At 39.6% G+C, this 13,987-nt stretch overlaps 1 protein-coding gene across 1 annotated transcript in view; it reads right to left on the bottom strand.

The window, feature by feature from the left end:
• The window catches only part of LOC128383467 (protein Dok-7-like), a 33,040-nt gene extending 19,666 nt beyond the window's left edge, over positions 1 to 13,374 (bottom strand). The window contains exons 1-5 of the mRNA XM_053343085.1: positions 13,321 to 13,374; positions 13,177 to 13,222; positions 11,328 to 11,558; positions 8,707 to 8,907; positions 1,294 to 1,413 (exon numbers count right to left, since the gene is read on the bottom strand). Coding sequence (XP_053199060.1) covers positions 1,294 to 1,413; positions 8,707 to 8,907; positions 11,328 to 11,558; positions 13,177 to 13,222; positions 13,321 to 13,374 — 652 coding nt within the window. The remainder of the gene's footprint in view (positions 1 to 1,293; positions 1,414 to 8,706; positions 8,908 to 11,327; positions 11,559 to 13,176; positions 13,223 to 13,320) is intronic.
• Between the last annotated feature and the right edge of the window lie 613 nt (positions 13,375 to 13,987).

Raw genomic sequence — 13,987 nt, 5'->3', positions numbered from 1 at the left:
CGGTGTAGAAAATGGAAGGTGTTAAACATTTTCTGCTCTCCTGCTGTGCACTTTAGCAGCTTTGGCAATATTAGATGTACCGTCCAATGTGCCACAAACAGAAATAGGAGAACTAATATAGATGAGAGATTTATCTTGTCAACTCATACAAAAAAATCAATTAATCTCTCAAACTATACAATTAACTATTTAGTATAGAAAACGTCAGAAAATAGTACACACATTGTTTTATCCAATAAGTTTAAATCAGTTTGCAGTGATGTAACAGAGAAAAGCAGCAAATCCTCAAGTGAGTAGATGGAAGTAGCAAATCTAATGAGTTATTGTTTGATAGTTGATTTATTTATGGGGATTACTTTTCTTTTGATCAGCTCACCGACTGACGTCCACAACTCGAATTAAATGAACAATATGGATCTCATTTTACCACAACAAGATGTGCACTGGAATATTAAGACGCAGCAGCACAGGAGAGCAAATGAGCTGAGGACGGACATGCCAGAGCATCATTATACATGTGCTGCAATTTTTAACCCTTTTTAATACTTTTTTGTTTTATTTTTCAGTTTCCACATTTTCATAAATAAAGATTGTCATGTTCACATATTAGGTTTCACATTAAATTAGTGTGTTTTTTTATGTTTTTGGCTCATTAAAGTAATTGAAATGTTGCCAGACAAGCCCACTGAAATAATAATAGTAAAAAAAAAGAAAAACCCTATGGCTATTTGAAGTTGAGCCCATCCTCCAGTAGCCCTACACTCTCATCTATACATAGACGACAATTGAATTTGCTCCTATAACCACAGTTACTACATTAGTTATCCTCTTACTGATGTTTAAGGTGACCCTAAGCTTTACATTCACCGCAGTACACTTAACTCAAGGGTTAGGATGTTTGACTAAAATTGTAAATTGCCTCAGAGGATTACTAAATTATGTTAAAAAAAACACACAAAAAAACAGCTGTCAGTCATGATTTAGTCACATCAAAGCATTTCCATCCGCAGAGGAATCCTCTGACTCATTCTCACAGAAATGGTTGGATGCCAGGAAGGCAGCAAACCAAGCGGCTATGATAAACCCCAGGAAGCTCATAAGGGGAGACGCACTACAGTTTAGACAGCAACTGTTGACTTGAAGTGTTTGCTCGCACTGCTTGGCAACAGGGCAGCTACTAATCATCCATCACAAAGAGATGTACTTTCTTACTTTTAATGATATCCCTTACAAATTGTTTTGCCCTGTTTGTGGAGAGTTTTCCAGTCCTCTCCCAGCTGCTCCCGTACTGACCTGGCAAAACTGGCCGCAGTCCAAAAGGGCCTCTGGTGGGGGAGATGCCTCTGACGATACAGTCGAATAGAAAGCTGATCTGCTCGCTCTCAGCAGATGCAAGCAGAAAAACACCAGCCCCTGTAGAACAGACAGTTTGTTAGTGTCACTTGTGGGTTTTCACTTTTTTTCCCCAGCACTGCAGGGTTTAATTGTATCAGCCTGTCTAGAATCAATACGATATCTGGTAGGGCAACAACAATTATTTGAATTATTGATTCTTTCTTTTGTCTATAAATCTCTAAAAATACAGCTTGTAACAATGTCCTGAAACCTAAAGATATTGTATATGATGTTTACTATTTCATAAGACAAAAAAAGTAACAAATAATCAAGCAAAAAAAATGTGTTTTGAAAAAAATCTTTGCACACCTGTGTAGTCTTTGTGACAGGTGCATTAGTGGACTAGAGATGTACTTAAAAGGAAGAAGGGACACCCACACTAAAGATGCTAATATATATGTTAATATACATTTCAGTTAAAGACCTTCTTCAGGTGTATGCTGACTGGAATGGTATAAGCATCCAAAGTTATTTATGTTGTGTATTTTATCCTGTTTTTAGGAGGATGTATTGTATGTCTGAGTTTTGAATGTAGAGGTGATTTCTGAATCTGAAAACCTTTTTACATTTAACAAAAATTTGAATACAAGCAGCCGTACAGGCTTTTTGCCAGATAAAAAAATTAGGATTTCAAACAAGAATTATAAATAAGAACAGTTTTTAATACTTTCAACAGCACAATAAACACCTTTGATTCCAACAGTAGTACTGAGGTTTAACACCCAGCACATCTTGTGGCTGCTGTTATACATTTAATCAAGTCAAAAAAAAACAAAAAACACTAATTTCCTCTTTATAGCTCCAAGATGTATTTCTAGTCAATTTACAGTGTCAAAGGTGATGTATACTGATCCAAAAGCCAAAGAGCATGCTCCCTGGGGCACTCTCGATCTCCCTCTGACAATACAAGTAGCTGTCCTTTACAGGGGGTCACCAATAAGGTGACACAGTGTCGGCCTGTACCGGAGACCACCCATGTCAGGGCTGGCGTCAATCACATACCAAATGTTCCCCTGGCTGTGAACAGGGTCAAAGGTCACTGGCAAACTGCTAAGATGTCTGCACCAATCGAAATTGAAGATGTATTGCACATTTAACACGGTTATGATACAGATTTGATTGAGAAGCATCTCATCTCATATTGACCTGCAGCACAATAACTAGAGATAAAGAGAATAAATTCAGCCTCATTTAACAATATCGTGCTTTGGTAGCAGGTGACTGAGTATCAGGTGCAGCGAGAGAAGCTAGAGTACAAAAAAAAACCAACCCCAAAGCAAAACAAAGAACAGGTGGCAGGGCTCGCTCCAGTTTACAGCATGATAAAGACTCTGCGTAGGAACAGAACAACTCGAGTGGACCCTCCTGTTCTCTCCTCCAACACTAATGAAACGTACAAAGAAATAAAACTTAGTACATTTGTTCAATAAGTGGGAAGTGTAAATTAACTTGAATCTTCACAGGCACTGCGCGGTTTGGCCTTTTTCATTTTACAGCAGCATCTGACACCCGAACAGACGATCATTGAAGAAAGAGTTTATTTTTTAACGACCTCTCTTTTCACAATTGAGATACACTCAGAGGTTTATGTAATCTGGAACTTCCCTCAATGGTACAACTTTTCCCACAACATGACTAATACAGTAATTAGCAACTTTATAAATACATGTTAACCATGCGTAATTTAGTTCCCTGCAAGATACCCCCCCCGAACTATCTATTGGGCAATACTAAAAGAACAAAATGCATCTGACTCATTGTGACTGTCTTTAACGCAGCATTAACTGCTGCTTTTTTTGGCCACTTGGGAACAGCAGCTACAGGATGTAAACACACCACTGACAAATCATCCTCTCAAATTGACATGGTGAACTCTATCTTTTTTTTTATACATCCAGCTGTTTCGGAGTGACATTATCATTCATTTGTCATATTTTTGGCCTCCTGATAAATTGAAGTTGCTCTGTTTTTGTTGTTTTTTTAATCTACCAACTCTCCTGAGGGGAATACAGAGCTCTTTAGCTGCTAAATGCTCCACTATGCTCACCAGCTAGTCGCTTACTGTGTCTGTGTCAGTGGGTTTCTACGAAAACAACTGCAGAAAACGACACCCTGACAGTGGTGAGAGTGAATCAAAAGAGTAAAGCTGCAGCTAAACAGTCAGCTGAAAGTCGCTATTAAAGTCCCAGTGAAACAGAAGTCAGAACATCTTTAGCTTCTGTACTGTGACTTATTTCCCCAGTAAAATTTGAGCGGTGTACAGTTACAAGAGGGATTTAAATCAAATCCTTCGCATTTGATTGGACCACTCAACAGGGGGCTGTTGGCTCCACATACACACACACACAAACCTTTTGTTAGATCAGTAGGAGGATGAGGGAAAGATGACTAAATGTCAGTCACATTATTTTGGAAATGAAAACAAAGGTTTTACCCACTGATATCCAAACACACCTCTTCCTATCTCCCTCGATATTGCTGTAATACCACCCACAAACAGTGAAGTGTGGTTTTATATGACAAGTGTGGCTAACTACTCGCCCAAAGTAAACACCCTCAAGTGCAGGATGAGTCATCAAACCTTTGAATTAGTTCTACAGGAAGAGAAAAGACAGGGATTTGGATGTCAAAATAATCTGACACTGATTTTTTTGACAAATATTTGGCATATAACAAGAGATAAATGAACAATTAACACGATGCCGGATTTCACTGGAAATTGAAGTTACACACACATACTCTGTAGGCTTAGATTAAACAATGTCTTTTGATACAGTATTATTGTGAAAAATATAGATTATTGCTGCTTTAAAAATGTTGTGGAAAAAGTGTTAGCAAACAGTTGCCTATTTACACATCCAGCACTTTGGAGTCTTCAGTTTTTGCCTTGAACACCTTCTGAGAAGAACACATGTGTCTCTTTAGCTCCACTGTGTTCACCAGCTAGTTGCCATTTGGTGCTGGGAAGTTAAACAGCTGTGATAATCAGTTGATTTATTAGCTTCTAGAAGTTGATGAGAGCAGCGAGACTGAACCGCAACAGTAAAATTGTGGACCAGAAAAAACAAAATAACACTAAAACACTAAAATTATGATTCTCTGTGTGTTTGTCACGATTGTACATAATAAATGGTGCAGTTTTAAATCTCTCTATGTAATTCACACCAATCCAGTTTTCACTATACCAACTAGGGCTGCAACTTTATTTGAATTATCAATCATCAAAGTATTTTTTTCAATGAATCCATTCATTGTTCAGTCTAAGAAATGTGAGGACACTCTCAGAGCCCAAGGTTACAGTAAGTCTCCAAGTCTTCTTTTGACTGACGCATAATGCTCAAATGAGCCCTAAAACACTACCATCAAAATGTGGCTACTTTGCTCTTATTTCACACTACAAAACTGAGGAAACATTAAGGAAAAATCTCTCAAGAAGGGCGCAAACAACCAAGCGAAGAGTGTTCAACAGCTGCTTTAACCAGAAGTGAGAGGTCCAACACCGTTACATCACCTCTCCCTCTGCTGTGGACAAACTGTGCTGCGATATTACATGTCACAGGAATGCAAACCCTTCAACTCACGCTAACATTTACAGTAGATGCACCTTCATAGTTCTCCTTTTTTTGTGTTATTTGCTTTTTTACATAAAAGTAAAGTGATTTCTGTCCTTATTCACATTATGTGACAGACACTGCTCAAGATTTAATGGAGCTAAATAAATCACACATCACATTCTTCAGTGTCATGTTTCCAGCAGGGTCATCATGTGTCCGTAACGCTCTGATGTTCATCGGCTCTCCGGCGTTCTCCTCATGTCTGTCTCTGTCCCTTTCAGGTGTTGACATACACTCCTCTCCACTCTAATGGTTTCATTTCTATTCCAAGATGTAAACTGTGGTTTAACTTATCAAAGAGACACACACACACACAAAGTCGTGACTGTTAAATTGAGCTCAGGGACAACTCATGCCTCTCAAAAACAACCTCCTCTCTGGAATGACACACAATGTTTAATTTTGCGGGGCAGCGGGTGGGGGGGGGGGGGTCCTACGTAAACTGAATCATTTTCTCCAACGCAACTTTTGACGTCATGAATCAGATGTTTTTAATGCCCCATCAACCAAGTCAGAGAGGTCAAACACATGCTTTCAATTACTCATCTGACCAAATCAAATCAAAAATAACTGCCCAATATTTCAAATTAATTAATTGGACTGATTTCCAATACATATTATACACGACAACAAATGTTTGACCACCCATATGATTGTGATTGTTGGACATCCAATTCCAAAACCATTAATCTGGGAATGCTTTCCACAGAATTTTGGTACCCAGCTGCAGGGATCTGCTCCCATTCAGCAAAAAAACCATTAGGGAGATCTGGCGCTCATGTTGGGCAACTCATCCCACAAGTGTACGGCACTGTACAGGCACCGTGGAAGTCAATTTCTTCAAAAATCCAAACTGGGAACTCTTCTGCATGGAGACACTGAGACAGGAGAGGCTCTTCACCTAACTGCTGCCACAAAGCTATTAAGAATGAGTAAATACTACTTGATAAAAAATATTGACACATTTGGCATCCTGCTACACAACACAAGACTGAACAACAATCCACATTCGCTTTCCTGTCTCTTACATAACTTCTAAACATGAACACACAACCTTTTCTGCCCCTAGCTTTTTGAACAAGCTGCCAAACACACAAATCACCGCTAAAAGTCAGTTAGCAAGCAAGATGGCTAACTAGCTGCTCAGCTGCAAAATGTCCCTTTGGTCCTGTTAGATGCTGGTTTGGTTGTTGCTCGTCAAAATTCCTGTTAACAACACGCCGTCTGTCCATGACTTGTAGCTACAGCAGTTTAATTAACTTGTCTCTGTTTCACATGGTGTAAAACCGGTAGCCCGCCAGCTAATGTCAATCAAACAAGCCTCCGACATGTCACTCCAGCTGGCTGAGACAAAAAGACTACAGCAACTTTTTAAAATGTAATGTTATATCTTAAAAAGTAGTAAGTGTATTTATTTGTCACAATGGCTAACAAACTACCAGCTATTTAACTGGATAGCCTTTTTCTAAAAGGGTAACCCACCGGCACGACCCACCGGTAGGAGACCCCAGGGAAGACCCAGGACACGCTGGAGAGACTATGTCTCTCGGCTGGCCTGGGAACGCCTTGGGATCCCCAGGGAAGAGCTGGACGAAGTGGCTGGGGAGAGGGAAGTCTGGGCTTCTCTGCTTAGGCTGCTGCCCCCATGACCCGACCCCAGATAAGCGGCAGAGGATGGATGGATGGATGGATTGTAACCACGTTTTGTTTTTATCCCGTTTTGGTCTTAGTTTTCTATGATACTGTTTTATTGTTTCATTTTGTTAAGTTTTCCATTCTAATCAATTTAGTTTTCCCTGTATTCACCAACAGAGTCTAGGTCAAACCACAAAACAATGGCATGTGTGGATACGAGCACATGCTTGTTCCAAGGCCTGCTATAGTAAATCAGGGAAATGAGAGCTCAATACTCCAAATGGATGTTCTTTTAGCCAATAAAACACTTCCTCAAACACTCTGAATCGAACACAAATGTGAAAAAATAAAAGCCAGCGTAGCACCATTAGGAAACAGCTGCAGCACAAGAAGTAAGTCACGGGTCATTAGCTGTCATATAAATGTTAATATCATATGCCTTTCAGATATGAAGCAGTTAAACAAGAATTGGAAGTCCTAAAATCTTTCATGACGACATTTGCACATGTAGTTGTTCAACCTTCTGGCAACAATAAAACACATCTAATGGCTCTTTTTTCTTTTTTTTCCTGTTTTCATAAAAATTGAATTGAGCATCTTTCTGAATGTGCCTGCATGAGGGGGGCAGATGTACAACCACAGGGGAAAAAACACATCCAGTGACTCAGCTCAGCCTACTAATCCTAATGTTGACACTGATGTTCTCCGTGCTGAGATGCCAGTTGGAAGTGGGAGTGTCACACACAAGAAGAATCAGCACTAAAATACCCCGGATGGCTATGATTTAAACCCATCAAACACAACGACTTTCACAGGGATAAACTGAATCAAAGAAAAATATATTAATTATGCTTGACAAACAACTCTGAATAGAAGGATCATGAAACTATAATTCATTAAAAAAATAATCCTACAGACGTGGTTTCACGGTGCTGTAAAGGCTTCAACGGTCTACTGAATAGTTTTGTTTCCTTGGTGTGCCCCTCTGTGAATCACATTCATTTGTCCACACTTGATAAATTATTCATCAACCTTCCAGTGCAGAGAGTAAACAGTGTGATCAAAACTAATCACCCTCAAGTTATTACTGCTCTGCTGAACAAGCTTTCATGCAGAGAGTCCTCAACTTAAAAACAGGCCCTGAAGGAAAATGACTTGTAGGCCGAATTATCAATTTCTATGGACTGCTGGACCAAAACTCTTTTTTTTTTAACAATATGCAAAATTAAGGCAGGACCACATAATCAATACTAATGACTCAAACTTGGCTAGAGGGGTCAGATACTTTTCTCAAGTCTCAAACTCTCTGGCTCCAAGCCCTGAGAATGATTATTTAATTTATTTTGAACAGAAGAGCATCAATGTTCTTGTTTTGATCTGTATGTAGTCCACATTGCCCGACTGCAGGCGCCACAAAATGGACTTCTTTCCTTCCTCAGACTGTCTGTAAAGCATGTCCTTATTTTTAAAGTTGAACAATTCATTATTCCCTTGAGACAGTTATTGTGGTGAGAAAGAGAATCTCTTTCACAGCCTCTATTGAATGAAAGATACAAATTAATCATCTTAAATCACAGCCAGAGATTATTTGGTCGGTTTGAGAAACAGCTCATAGAATAATTTAATGAGCTATTAGTCTCTAATGTTGTGACCCAATTTTACTCTGTCAGTCCTTTTCAAACAACATCAGATCTGGCTTTTTTTGTATATATAATGTCTGACAAGATCTTTTGTGCCCTTTTTCTCTTATTTTGTCATTTTAACCTTGCTGTTAACCTGACTTTCTTTTCTGTTTCACTTTTGCTGTAGATGTCTATTCACTCACCTTTTTTGTGATACTAAACCAATAAACTATGTCTAGTGCTCCTTAAGCTTTGAACTCCTTTTTAAAGTTCCTTTAGTTCCCTTCATGCCTTACAGATATATACTTTTTTAGTGTTATAATACATTTTAGTGATGCTGATCTGCCAAGCACAAATTTAATGTATCCACACAGACAATAGGAAAATGGCCGATTATTCTAAACTAAGCGCATCTAAATGACAGTAACCACCAAACTTACAGTAACCACATCTTGTTCCTCCCTCAAACACAAAGCCGTTTGGTACAGGTCCATATCTGCGCAGGTCTGGAAGGTTCCAGTGGCCAATGATAACAGGGGGGACATCACGGGCAAGAGCCAGTAAGTTGTTGCACAAATGAAGAGTGGCAGGTCCAATCTCCAACTTGGTCCCTGGTAAGACTCCGACACTGAATCTGTGAACTGAGCATACATAGAAAGGAAGGAATGCAAATGACGGCAATTAGGATCTCGAAACTTCAAGTTAATATCAATTGGTACCAGATTTTCCCATCATTTTTAATGTTCAATACAACTTATGTTCAGAAGATGGATTTGCATCAAACTCTCAAATTCTACAAGTACCTGAAGCATGTCTTTTCCAACATATTGACTTACTTACTGCAATGAAATGGGCAAAAATGAGCAGGAAACCGTATATCATGTGAAAGCTGATAGATGCAGCATAAAATAAACATAATTTTGATGCTGGAAAGAAGGTTGTTTTCACAGAAAGACCTGCACATGTGTCCACAGCTGTTTTTAAAAAAAGTCAGAAAACAGTCAAAAATGCATGTCACAATTTCCAAACCGTAACCTCTTCCTCCCTAGTTTCATACAATCAGTGACAAGTGAGTTATTTGAATTCAAAAACTCAGAATCCATTGAGATAATAGAAAAAAAAGTTATGAGTGGTACTTTATGAAAGGATAAAAAAAGTATGTGACCTCAAACAGTAATTACCTCTGCGTGGATTCAATTGTATTCACCAATAAAAGTTGGAAAAGCAGCTGCACACACACACAATGAAATCAACATGCTGTCTCAGATCTAAAGCCAATTACAATGAATCAAAGATTGTCATAACCATCTGTGTTTATGAGTCTGTGTATTATAACTAATAAGAAACAAAAGAGGAAACTGGATAAAATTAGAGCACTAAGTTTGTGTTTTGGAAGTTTTATACCTGCTTTGTTTGCCATTTTAAAGTTCCTCTAACTGACCGATTCTGTGCTCAACAAACTCGGCCAGGTGAGACTGATGGAGGCCGACGACGAGGAAATGTCGGCCAGCTTCATCACATCATCACTCAGGGTAAGAAAGATTCATGCCGTGTCACACACAGCAACAAAGGCTCTGCGCTCGGTGGCCCTCGGCCCAAAGGCTGGCAGGTGACATTTCTGCTGACTTGGACACAATCCACTGTGCGGCATGAAGCATTAAGACACACACACATCATGTACGTATCCAGCCCTCTAAACACATACACAAGAGCATCCATACAAGCACACATATATTTCACATGCACACACGACAGACTGGAACATCATCACGTCCCGTAACACCGTCATTAGTAAGCGCTTTAAAATTCAGCTGGACTGCAGCCACCATCTTAGCAGCCTATTTCTCACTTACATAACTTACTGTATATAAATACCCATATAGTGTGAACCTGAGTCTATATAACACAATGAATATGTCATTATATATTATGGTAGCTCAGCTGTGAGTCGATATCTAGAATATGGATGAGGTATTCTTTGCCAGTAGGGATTTTTTAACTGAAAACATAACCTAGCTCACTTTTTTGGTTTTATTTTTAATGCAGATTATATCGAAGACCGACGGCATTTCAGAAAAATCATTCATAACATCAATGAAAACATCACATTTTCTCATTATGGAAACTTAAAGTTACTTTTCAAGAGTGACATACCAGGTCCCTACCTTGTGGTTGTTTTTCCAACTTCGTTCTTGTTTTAGAGTCAAATATTCATGTCTCTGTTTTCTTCCTACACACATCAGGTCAATCAGTAGTGTAGACTGTTTTCCGCATTTAAAAACCTTTTTGAACATTATCGTTGCTGCTGAGGGTAGATTGTTTTTTGGTCTTATGCTGTTTTTATTGACTTGTGAACTTTGAAACTTACTCTTGAACAGTGCAAACCTATAACTAAAAAAAATCACTTGTTTCGTGTAGGTTTGGCAGATTACAGAGCACTTTTCTCTGACAGCAACAACACAGAAGCCTGCCAGCATGATGGAGGAACTAATCCACTTGTTGAGAATTGCTTTAACCAGAAGTTTTCAAAGTGAGAGGCAAGCCTCCCCAGGGGGGCTCCAAACAGTTTCAAGTGAGGCTCAGTGGATGGAAGTTAAACATATTAGTTATCAAAAGGAGATTATATTGAACAGCCTAAATATGTGTAATCTGGTTAAAGAGATAGCTCAGAGATGCAGTAGTTTTGTGGAATTTATTGTTTTTCCCACTTTCCAAGAGTGAGAGACAAATAATGCCGTCAGACAGATTTTATGCATTTGGTTCAGTACATCAAACAGAAAAATCTTGGCTCAATCGTTGAATGTCTATAAGATGAAATAACATAGTCATGATCCCATAGGCATCCAGGAACTGAGCGAAACTAAGCAATTAAACTAAGGGAGGGGGCTTTTTCCAAGCTTTGTCTAAGGGGAGCCCGAAAGTCTGAGACTTTGAAAACCCTGACTTTAACTATGGTAGACTTTTTAGAGTCTTTTACATTTCTACAGCAAATAAGCACTTGAAGAACAAAACACACAAGCAGCCAAAGCAGTGAAATAGGAGTGTTTGAGTGTTCCTTTACCTTCTCCGAGGCTGTATCGCAGGCGGGCATCCCACGCCTGCAGGGCCTCCTTGCTGTCGAAGCCCAGTAGAGCAGTCTGGTTCAGGCAGAGGATGGCCAGAGTAAAAGCCACACCCTCATACCACTGTCCCGTTTCCAGGCCGCAAATCTCCTCCAAGGTGACACTGGCCCTTTCCTTGTTGCCTTGGGCTTTGTCGGACTTGTCTTTAAAAACCAGCAGCACAAGGCAGTCTGAGGGGGACATAGAAGCCATATGAGAGAAGCAAGTATGGGTCAGCACTTGTGAAAATTATGTGTGTACATGGGCAGCTGGGGGGCTTTACTGGAAGTGTAAAAGAGCTTCATTAATCATTGGAAAAAACTATGAAAAAGTCCTGCCTGAATATCGAAAACTGAGTGCAGAATTAATATCTGTGCAGTGTGTTAAGTATAAGACGAGGTTTTTAAACACTCACACATCAAACCACAGCATGTAACTATCATTAAACTGCTGCTAACATTACCTTTCTAGTGGTAGTAGTCATAGCAGTCCTTAAACACTGCAGTAACTTATTAATTTCCAAAGTTAGACACTAATCAGATGCATTCTGACACACAGTAGCTGCTCTGGTGTCCTCTGGTCTTTTGGCACCTTCAAACAATCAAGTGTCAACTGACAAAACAAGACTGTAAGGGTTCGCGGCGTCTCTCCTTCACACACACACACACACACACACACACTCCTCTTGACACACATAACTCAGGCATGAGAGCAGACAGCTGTGATAACACCGGCATCAAAGATCTGAAGAGGAGCATCACGCAACCTCGGTCTAACCTGTGGAGCATGCTGCACCGTGCGGCAGTGAAACTCTTCTGTGGTCCGGTGTAACGCAATATAGACACTTCATCACTCTCAATCCCCGTTGGTTACACAAAAAGGACATAGGTAATTGTTTAATTCCAGGGTTTAGACAAGCACAAAACCAACGTCAGGGGAGCAGAAGCCTCCTCAGCGGCCAAATAATTAGTCCAAATTCACTAAGAGCACCAGCAGAGTGCATCTAAAAATACAGCAAGGCTCAGACTATCAGTCTTTACCTCATTAAGTTTAAGGGCTAGTGTAGATTTTCTAAATCAGTGGTTGTATATCAAAGCTGTGACTAAAACCCTGACATGCATGCAACTCAAGATTGTGAACGTACAGAGAAAGATTTGTTGTTGTGACATTTCTGCACAAAAACATTGACTGTATGGTTATACAAAGCATAATAACAGTGTTTGTTAAAATCTGAGCACAGACTCTAAGCAGAAAACTGTAAAACTCAAAGTTCCCACATTGTGTGAGTCTGAGATGAGTACACATTTCAATTTCAAGTGTGAATTTTGGCCCTGTACTTTTCTTCTAACAGCCAATATCAAGGCCAACATTTACTTCATACAAAAAACTTCTTTTCTGCTTCACAAAACTCTTTTCAACACATTCACAAAACGACTTTCTTATGCAGAGTTTTGTCAGGTTAGAAAGGGTGATTTACAATCATGGGTTTAGAAATTCTCTCTGAACATTATTTCACCATGCTCTTAATCTGTTTTAACCTTATCTGAGCCCTTTTGACTGGGTCCAAGTTCTGAATAAGAACACCAAACCAGGCTTTTTGTAGACAAGAGGGTCCATGCAACTGGAAAACACATGCAGGGCAGCACCTGATATTTTCAAGTTGCTATGTGACGCAGCTCACGAGCGCATTGGTTTGTTTACGCACTGCGCGAAAGCTCCACATTCATTTGGATAATGGTCGCAGTAATTAAAGCAATGTGTGTACAATTGCGCATCGGTTTTCCAGTAAACGTCGATATTTTTTTTTACCTGCTACAGGCGACGGCTTGCGAAGGACGAGCCACCTAGTTTTCCACTGTAAGAGAAAAGAAAAGTAGAGACAAACTTTTTTTATAAGCACAGCTGAAGCTACTTCTGCCATATCCGTCAGTTAATATAGTTAAACTAAAACACCTTTTTTCCATCTCTGAGTCTGGCGTATCCCTCCACGACAACAGAATCCGTCATCTTCAGTCATGGTTCCTGACAGCTGCAGAGTCGCTGCCTGAATGAGGGGTCACTTTCAAAATAGCTGTTCTCTCTGCTTGAGGGGCGCAAACTCGCCCCCAGCAAGGCAGGCACATGGAAAATGGCATGAGCAGTGTCAGTGTGTGTGTGTCTGAGAACAGCAGACCATGCTGCGGCCACCTGGGCTGGTTTACACCACCTGCTGCCACTGAGAAAACTACTGGAAGGAACAATCACATAAACCATAAACTAAAAAAAAAAACCATCCCATAAAGACTCCTGAATGTTAAGAAGTTTTAACAAACACTTTCTGGGGTGGGCCACATAGACAAAATCAAATATCACGATATTTTGACCAAATACCTCGATATCTATATTGCCATGATATTATAGGGATGACTGTAACAACAACAACAATAATAATAATAATTTAAGTTTTATAACAAAATAAACCTAAATGTATCAAGTGGAACTTAGAAACCTAATAAGCAAAAAGTCAAAGTATTTCAGCATGGGTAGGCCTACACAGACTAAATCTCTGAAGCCATAAGCTAACAGCATTAACATTAGCATTAGCTTAACATATTTGTGCCTTCACAAAATTTTACACAAT

This window comes from Scomber japonicus, chromosome 22 (assembly GCF_027409825.1).
Source record: "Scomber japonicus isolate fScoJap1 chromosome 22, fScoJap1.pri, whole genome shotgun sequence".
In the NCBI taxonomy this organism is placed as follows: Eukaryota; Metazoa; Chordata; class Actinopteri; order Scombriformes; family Scombridae; genus Scomber; species Scomber japonicus.
The sequence above is the reverse complement of the archived record's forward strand: the minus strand, read 5'-3'. Positions and strand labels throughout refer to the sequence as shown.